Source organism: Enhydra lutris, unplaced genomic scaffold, assembly GCF_002288905.1.
Source record: "Enhydra lutris kenyoni isolate GAN:26980312 unplaced genomic scaffold, ASM228890v2 scaffoldscaffold35, whole genome shotgun sequence".
NCBI lineage: Eukaryota > Metazoa > Chordata > Mammalia > Carnivora > Mustelidae > Enhydra > Enhydra lutris.
Window position 1 is genome coordinate 18238128 of NW_019154119.1, and position 9637 is coordinate 18247764.

The 9637-nt window shown below is 54.0% G+C and overlaps 1 protein-coding gene across 1 annotated transcript; it reads right to left on the bottom strand.

The window, feature by feature from the left end:
* Window positions 1-5479: 5479 nt before the first annotated feature.
* On the bottom strand, window positions 5480-9178 carry LOC111154072 (DNA-directed RNA polymerase, mitochondrial-like). The gene is given in 5 exon segments (XM_022513424.1): window positions 5480-5536; window positions 5620-6261; window positions 6264-6290; window positions 6293-7093; window positions 7096-9178. Coding segments are annotated over 5 exon segments (3603 nt in total). The 3' UTR covers window positions 5480-5486.
* Between the last annotated feature and the right edge of the window lie 459 nt (window positions 9179-9637).

Genomic DNA, 9637 nt, shown 5'->3' on the forward strand with positions numbered 1-9637 from the left:
GTGTGTCTGCCTTCATGTGTGTGTTTGTGTAATTACGTGAGTTCTTTCATGGAGCCCTTATGTACAAAGCCCAACAAGAGCCTTTGGTTGGAACCCTAAGTAGTGCCCAAGGTCATTGCAGCCAGGAGGGGGTCATCAGGGAGACCCCATTCAGTTCTGGGCCAGGTTTCCTGAAGGCAGAGGAAGAGAGACAACAGCCCCTCCCTCTGTGCTGGGAGAGCTTGGTGGGATGCACATGTGAGAACTACAAGACATCCAAGCATTCTAGAGATCAGACTTGTGTATGTGGCCATCCACAACCCTTTCAAAAACACAGCTGTGCCCCTTGCCCCAGTAAAAACGAATTGTCGTTGGGAATTTTAGGATGTGTCAGGATGAGCTAGAGATGTTATGGCCTCATGGATGAGGAAGTGAGTGCATTTGGAGCCTCAGGTTCTCCGGGGTTACACTAAGTAGAGTAGAATCCACCATGGGCATTGCCACAGCAATGTCTGGGCCACCCCCAGTGCCACACTGCAGGGGACCTTGACAGATCCTGCCGCATTCTCAAGGAAGCGACTACCCACCTGCTATATGGAGTGATTTTCCATGGGTTAGAGACAGACATCAGAACATAGAGGTATTTGGTTTTTGTCAGCTCTCGTCCCAACCAGCCAACAGCTTGATGGAAGATCCCCCAAGGGGACCAAGGGAGCGACCGTTAGAGGACAGAGAACACAAAACACTGGGTCTATATAAAAAGTAGAAAATATTCGGAAAGGGAGGTTGAATCCAATGACCCTCACATTGTGATTAACAGTTTTTGCCAAGGAAATAATCTGTAATTCTTCTGGGGAAGTTAACTGAAGCACAGCGTTCCTCAGGAGATTACCTGAAATGAAACCGGCCTGTCCACTTGAGAACGGGGTCTTAAGGACACTTACTTTTCACAATCTACCATTGTTTCCCTCCCTCTTCGCACCGTGGCCTGCTATTAGGATCTGTATGGCCTCTCAGCCAAGAGTGGATTTTATATTTTTAAGTAGTTGAAAAAAATTAAAAGACTGATCTTTTTTGCATAAGATATTGTATGAAATTCAAATGTTCGTGTTTGCAAGTAAAATTTTATTTTTTGCCTTTGGTGCTATTGGTGTTTGGGGGCAGATGCATCCTTGGGGGGAGGGGTCTGTGCGCCAAAGGGCATTGCACGGCATCCCTGACCCACATCCACTAGGTGCCGGCAGCACCCTTTTCCAGAAGGACAATCAAACACATGTCCAGATACTACCCAGTGGCCCCTAGAAGGCAAAATCCCCCCTGGAGAGAGGGGCCTCCTCACTGGACCACAGCCATGATCGTTCATCTCGCTGCCATCTGTCTGCCTTTGTAGGACAACAGCAGGGTTGACTAGTTGTAACAAAGGCTGTCTGCCCCAAAAAGCTTAAATCATACTCCTGGCCCGTTACTGAAGAAGTCCTCCAGCTGCTGGCTCAACACAGAGAAGGAACCCGTGTTTGAAAAAGGGATGAAGAAAAAAGGAAGGGAGACAGTTAGAGAATAGATGGGTCAGGCAAAATAATTTCTGAGGAATATGAGTTCCTTTGTTTGTTTTTTAAATAAAGACCCATCTATGCACAAATGTCAGACTGTAGGTCAGCCTTTTCCTAAGAACACCACAAGTACACATTTATTTCTAAAGCAACACCATTGGAGTTCCCAAGATTGGCCTCTTCTACTTAAACTTCAGAAAGCCACCATCTATCATAGAAACACAAGTCAACCAAAAAGAGCCGATAGGGAGAAACACGCACGTACTGACCCTTGTAAGCAACGCCACAACTACTGGAATTTATTAGTAGCATGTAACGGTTCAACAGGCTCGAGTCAATGGACTGAACGCCATGTTGTGAGAGCCATGGAAGAGAAAGGAGGCCACGTTTGTTGAGCATTCACCATATTCAGGCGGTCGGAAAGAATCCCTGCCTGTGTGAGTCTCCCAAGAGCACTCCGATGCACTATTTCCTCATCTGTGAGATGAGGGAGCTGAGGGTCAGACACATTAAGGGGCCTGACCAAGATCTTACGGAGTCAGGGGCAGAGACGGGACCTGACAGGAACCTGGGTCCTTCCAAAGCCTTTATGTCCATCATTGTCATGCCACATGTATGGTAAAACGTGTTTGAATCAGCCACATCCACAAGGACAGCAGATTCTCTGGAATGAGTCACCATTTCTAGATATTCTGAACACAGAGGGAAGCGAGACAGAGTCAGGATCACCGGGTCTAGCCTGTGGTCACAGTGCAATGCTTCTGTGGAGCAGCCACGGCCTCACTCCCTCGGCTTCTAGGGAGCATGAACTGACATTTCCTGGGGTGACCTGGCCTGTCTCAGGTTTTGGTAGTGTGTCAGTGTTTCCATGTGCCATGCTGAGCAATGTTAGAAAGACACTCGCAGACAATCTGAGAAAGTAAATAGACTGAAAAGGCATGTGTGTAGAAGCAGGCAGTATATAGAGAGATTTGTCACTTGTTCTGATAAATTGATAGTGAAATTAAAAAGCTTAATTATTTCAGCATGAATTTTGAGAGGCATCTTTTCCCACTGAACATATGAAAAAGTTTCAAAGCATTTTGCAGCAATAAAACATCTGTGACCCAGTTTACAAAAAAATAAAAAATAAATAAACAAATAGACAAATAAAAAACCCAAAGAATAAGACTGAGAGTTTCCAAGGTAGGAAAGAACATCAGGATGGGTTCCATCTTCCATCAACAGAGGGATGCTCGTGCATGCTGCAGGCCTTACAAATCCCGAGTGTGTGGGAAGACGGCGCAGGGTCTTTCTTCTCAAAACACCACTGAGAAGAATGTATAAAGGTTGGTGACCGATCAAAGACCAAAGGAAGAGGTACATGAGAGTTCAGTAATGGAAAGATAATGGCCTTCAGGAGCTGGTGAGGATGACAAAAATACAATGAATGAATTTTAAGGACAAAAACACACTTCAAAAAAATGTGGCAAAATACATTTTCTGAAAGCATTGAATTATAATAATTTCAAAATGTTTCATCCCATTTGGTGTGCTGCTAATGGAGAAGGTGGTTGATATAGTCTAAGGGCTTAATGGTTTGGTTTTAAAAGGTTTCAGCTATGTCCGGGGCTTAATTAGAGTGGATCAGGTAGGGCTTAAAAAGAAATAAGTATCTTTTGAAGAAAACCAAGATCAGATGTAATAAACTCAATAAATATTTGCAATTCTTGAATGATTTGAAGTAGATTATTTTAAACTGATACAAAACTTGACAAAAATCTGTTCTGAAGAATGTATAGAAAATTTACATATGGCAATTTACCAATTACAGAGAAAATCCGCAGTATTTCTGAAGATGTGAAACCTAAATTGTGCATAGAATTAACTGGATTGACTCAATGATGAAAATTCTTGGACTTTGCATCTTTTTTTTAAAGATTTTATTTATTTATTTGTCAGGGAGAGAGAGGGAGGGAGAGGGAGCGAGCGAGCACAGGCAGAGTGGCAGGCAGAGGCAGAGGGAGAAGCAGGTTCCCTGCCGAGCAAGGAGCCCGATGTGGGACTCGATCCCAAGACGCTGGGATCATGACCTGAGCTGAAGGCAGCCGCTTAACCAACTGAACCACCCAGGCATCCCACTTTGCATCTTTATCATTATCTCAATCTGATTCCCCAGTACCCAGGAAATTTTATGCATATAAAGTGGCCATTTTTCTACGAATATTCTAGCAAGATTCTAATTAGTAAAGAATAATTAAGGTAACCAAAATAAATACATACCTGAAAGTATTTTCCAAAGGAAATTTTTGTCTTTATAAACAGTACATGTATTTTTATAACATAATTGTTGTGACTACCTTTTGAATGAGTGTTTTTACATAAAAAGTTAATTCATGAAACACTAAGGCAGTGATTCTCAAAGGGAAGCATCATTTCTTCAGGGGGAATGAGGATATAGTATAACTTGGGGGCCTCTGGAAATACAGAACTACCCACCACCCAGTATACTTACCACCAGAAAAAAAATTACAGTATTTATCTCCAAAGTGGCCAAAAACCCCATCACCCTATGTCCCATCCTCATGAGAAATCAGGGCTTTGTTGAGTCATTGTTACTGATGAAAAAGGATCATTTCTCCTAAATGTGTTAGGAGCATGATGCAGGAATATACCCAGTGATTTAATGCTCTATTCAGTGCAGTCCTTGTCAAGGACTAGAGTCTACCATCAGCTCAGCTGAATCGAAGAAGAGAGTTTAATATTTGGTTGCTAATATGCATGAGAGCTGCCATAGGAATGACCCTAACCTCAGTGTCATTCAAAACCTTTAGAAACCTGGGCAGAGAGAAACAGTATTAATGGGCTTGTTTGAAAAACGAAAAGTCCCATTATTCCTCTTGAGGAGAGTTGTCAGGGCTGTGCCTTGTTTCGCGTACTCTACTGAAGCGTAGAGCCAGACGCATAGGGACACTTGTCTGGGCGCCATGTTATTTTGCCTCCATCCCAATGTCCCATGGATTGCCTTTCATGATTCTCGGGCTTTTTTGTGGGTTTTGTGTTCCGTTCAGCAAGAACAATTGAAGGGTATTATTTAAGGTAGCCCTGTGAAGCTCATCACAGGCTTGTGGCCATGGACATTTTTTTTTTTTTCTTGTGGCCATGGACATTTTTTTTTTTTTAAGAATTTATTTATTTAGTTGACAGAGAGATCACAAGTAGTCAGAGAGGCAGGCAGAGAGAGAGAGGAGGAAGCAGGCTCTCCGCAGAGCAGAGCCCAATGTGGGACTCGATCCCCAGACTCCGAGATCACGACCTGAGTCAAAGGCAGAGGCTTAACCCACTGAGCCACCCAGGCGCCCCCCCCCCCCCTTTTTTTTTTTTTTTTTTTTGAAACGGGGACGGGGATGGCCTGGTGGCCGGAAGGAGATGGTTGTGGAGGCCTGCCCGCCCCCGCCCTCGCAGGTGGCCCGTCAGATGAGGATTGTGTTTTTTAAGTGCAATACTTGGCCGCCGGCTTCCTGCTGCCCCCCACCCCTCCCCCCGCGCTCACGCAATAACCGGCCTGGCCCCCGTCCACGTGCGCCCCGTGGTCACGTCCCCGGAGCCGGCACACCCAGCCCTCTCCAGCGCCCCGCGCCCAGGGGCGGGTAGTCCCAGCGGCGCGGGCGCGCGGCCGGGCCGCCATCGAGATGAATGTACTGGCAGCCGAGGCAGCAGCCCCCGCCGTGCTCCGCGCCCCTGACCCCCACACCCCCATTCCGCGCAATAAACGACAGCATTGGCGCCCGGGCTGCCGGCCTCTGATTGCTCGCTGCCGGGTCCCAGGTGCCAGCGCACCGAGGCCGGCGGAAGACAATCGATCCCTCGAGTGACAACAGGGTTTTATTTACACTATGGTACGGGGCGGGCAGCCCGCGTGGCGCGTGGCGCCTGGCTGGGGACAGCAGCTGGGGACCTCGCCTGGGGACCACCACGTCAGCTGAAGAAGTAAGTGGAGTGCTTCACCTGCTCCAGGTCCAAGGCCCCTGCGGAGCAGAGCGGACACCGTGGGGCGGGACCGCGGGGGTACCCCACGTCCAGCGCGCACGCAGGCGGTCCCCGCCCCCACCTGTCTTCCGCACAGACTTCAGTGTGTCCTGCAGCTTGCCCATCCACAGGTTCTTGGAGTGCTTGGGGGACCTGAGCCTGGTGCTGGAACAGTACCGCTTCACCCGGAACCTGGATAGGTTGTGCAAGATGGGCTGGCTGTGCAGACTGACACACTGCTCCCGGCACACCTGGTTCATGACCTCCACATCAGCCGCGTGGGTCCAGAAGCAGTCATGCACAGACACAAAGGTCAGGCCTTTCCTGTAGCAGTGCAGGGCCGTGAGCATCATGTGGGAAGAGTCCAGCGAGTGGATGAAGTTGCGGGGGAAGCCGTTCTTCTGCTTCAGTGTGTTAGGCTTCTGGCTGGTGTCCCCGCTCTGGCTGAACGTGAGGCTCTGCATGCCGCCGGCAATCAACACCTTGGCGTCCTGGTGGTAGGGCTGGATGATGGGGATGCCCAGGGGTGTGACCCACTCCACGGCCGAGCCCGTGTGGGCAATGAGCCGGGCGCTCTCGGTCAGCCAGTGCTGGATGGCCTGGGTGCCTGAGAACATCTCCTGCAGGCTGTTGAACACCTGGCGCACCAGGTAGTGTGAGGCCTCCCACACGAACTCCTGGGGGAAGTCGCTGAGCTCCCGCAGGCGCCTCTCGATCTGCAGGCGCCCCCGTAGCGGGTGACCCCGTACACCACGTCATCACCGTCTGCTTGACCACCTTGCGGCTGATGAAACCCTCAAGCACTTGGGCCACGCGCGCGCCCCGTTTGGCGTCCTGCTTGTGGAACACCTCCACCTGTGCGGCCACCCCACTGTACACATCCTGCGGTACATCCGAAGGCAGCAGGTTGACAGAGGCTGCCCCCAAGCTGTCCCAGCCCAGGGCGGTGTAGTGCTGTAGGCCATTACAGGAGCCATCCTGGTGAACCGGGAAGTGAGACACGTAGGCAGCTGGGTCAGGAGAGCGCACAGCCCGCGCGATGTCCATGCAGCACGCCAGGGCTTGCCAGGGCTCATCCACGTCCATCCACCACTTGCGGCCCGTCATGGGCTGGTCAGCAGAGTCCAGGATGTCCTCCATCACCTCATTGGCGAAGGCCAGGCGTGCCCGCAGCGACTCGCGCTTCTTGAGCCCCGTGAGGTTGACCAGGTGGACCTTGAGCCAGTCCAGGCCGCGGGCGCCGAGCGGATGGCCCTGGGCAAACTCCAGCAGGGCGTGCGCCAGGTCGCTGCCCAGGTGGTGGAAGTGGGGCGGGCAGGGGTAGGTGCGGCCGCGGAAGTCCATGTTGTGCGGCAACCAGAAGACGCGGTGCCGGAGGTGCTGGGCCAGCGACAGCCGGTACAAGGCGTCCGAGCGCAGGCTGTGCATCTCCCGGGCCACCTTCAGGCAGCGGGCCAGCTCCCGCCGCACCTCGGCCTTCTGGGCAGGTGAGGCGCCGGGCGGCAGGCGGCCCTCGGGCGGCCGGGGTGCCTCGGAGGCTGGGGCCGGCACCCCAGACGCCGGCAGCCCTTGGCGGCGAAGAGCTCCAGCACCAGGTCCAGCACGCGCCCGTTGACCCGCCAGGCGCAGTTGCCCAGCTGGGTGAGGGCATCCAGGGCACCGTGCAGGTCGGCGGGCGGGCAGCTGTCCAGCAGGCGCTGGTGCTGCACGGTGCCCTCCAGCGAGCGCATGAGCTTGGTGGGGCTCAGCAGGAAAGCACCCGTGTGTGGTGATGTCCAGGGCAGCGGTGGGCACAGCATGGGCACCTCGGCCGCCTCGAAGGTCAGCGTGTGCTCTGCGGCCATCGCCAGCAGCTTGATGAAGGCTGGGTGTGGCTTCAGGATCCCAATCTGGCGGAAGCTGCGGAAGGAGTACACATGGTAGAGCACGGGGATGAGCGTGCAGGGGCCCTGCGGGGCGGCCACACTGCCAGGCATCCGCACGGCCTCTACCAGCATCTCGGCCAGCTTCTTGCCCAGTTGCACCAGCACAGACAAGGGCCAAGGCTGCTCGTGGGGGGCCTCAGGCGGCCCCAGCGCCTCCCAGTACTGCCATGGCAGCCGAGGCACCTCCACCGGGGTGTCGGAGGCCAGCAGGCGCACGTATTGGTGGTAGCGCTCCCGGAGTGCCCGCACCCGGCTGCTCAGCCGCTGCCTCCGCACCGCGTGCCGGCTGAACATGCGCACGCCCAGCTGCTGCGCCAGGGACAGCAGCGACTCTCCCTGCGGCGGCAGCACCTGCAGGGTCTGCAACAGCAGCTCGGCGAGCTCCTTCTCAGGAAGCACGCACAGGAACGGGAAGACGGTGGGGCGGCCGGCACGGGCAGCACGGCCCTAACTGGCCTTCAGGTTCCGCAGTCCCAGGCACAGGGCCTCCACCCACTCGGCACGCAGCTGCTGCAGGGTGTTCCGCGCCCGCAGGACCTCCTCGGTCAGCACCCGGGCCTGCTCCACGGACTCCACAGCCACGGTGGTGACCATCTCCACACGTAGCTGCTTCCGGAAAAGGCTCCGCAGCTCCCGCAGGGGCAGGTGTGACTTTGGGTAGGACACGGGGCCTCCCTTGGCATAGATCTCCCTGAGCAGTGGTGAGGTGTTGACCTGGGGTGGGGGCCGCGGCGGCGGTGGCAGCGGGCTGAACGTGGGCTGGGCCTTGCGCATGGCCCTCAGGACCATGGCCTGCTCCTCCGGGGACAGCGGCACGCCGCTGAAGAGCTCCTGTGGCTGCAGCCCGTCCCGGGCCATCTGGTCCAGACACCTCTGGATGGTGCTGGTGTTCTGGTCCAGGCGTCCCAGGCACTGCAGGGCAGCCGCATAGGACAACAGGTCTGGGGTGAGGCCAGCGTCTTTCACCATGAAGAACACGTACACCAGCTCTTTGAAGGAGCCCTTGCGAGCCCAGCCGAGCATGACGGTGTTGTACATGGCCAGCGTGAGCCGCCGCCGCTGCCGGGCCCGGCTGTGCTGGGTGACCAGCACGTGGTGGGCGAGAGGGAGGTGGCCCGTGAGCAGGCAACACTCCAAGAAGGCCAGGAGCTTCTGCTGCTGGATCTCCAGCCGCATGTCGGCGCCCCTGGCCTCGCGGGCCGGCTTCGCCTCGGGACTCGGTCGCCGCGGGGCCTCCTGCAGCAGCTGCGCCAGCTGCCCCTCCTGGAGGCTCTGGGGGGGCCCGTGCTCCCAGTGCTGCAGGCAGCCAGCCAGCTGGGCGTCCAGCAGGCGGGGCACCACCCGCAGCTCGTGCTCACAACCCAGGTCTTCGGCCTGCAGCTGCAGCTTCCCCTCCAGCCGCAGCTTCCGCTTCTGCATCGCAGACTTCTCCTTGTTCAGCTTCTGGGCCCAGAGGTCGCCAAGGTCCGTGGCAGGGCCCTTGGGCCCTGTCCGGGCCTTCCCAGGGGGCTGGAAGCCGCCGGATGCTGGCAGTCGTCGAGCCATGCCAGCCCTCTTCACCGTCACCTCCGACACACCCTCGGCCTGCAGCTGCCGCACCTGCGCCTCAAGCACCTCCAGCAGCTCCGCGTGGCCCCAGTCTTTCCGGCGGTCTTGCTCACAGGGACGAGGAGAGGAGCTCCTTCTGCTGCCCCAGACAGCACTGGCCATGGACATCGCTGACTGCGTAGTACACTGTGCTCTATGGGAACAACTGAGAAAGATCTGCTTATGTTTTGTTATCAGAAACAACTATGCTTGTAAGAGGCAAATAATTCATTTTTTTACCTTACATTCTCTATAGCTTATCACAGATCCTGTGTGCATTTTGGCATTAGATTCTAGAAAGCTTGAATTGGAGTCTGTGTGCAAACACTTCTGGATCCATCCTATTTTCCCTCACTCACTCTCCTTTTCTTAAACATAATTCACATTCTTACTCATTTTTATTCAGTTTATCTTGTTATACTGACTCGGTTCTTGGTGAGATGAGTTTGAGCCACATCCATTTTGATACAGAGCAGAAAAGGAATATGGGACAGGTATTTTAAAAACAAATTTTAAATATGTATAGTTTTCCTTCTTCTAAAAAGCAAGTTGTTTTTTACGTTAAGTGGGGCAAAGAGTGGAGGAATT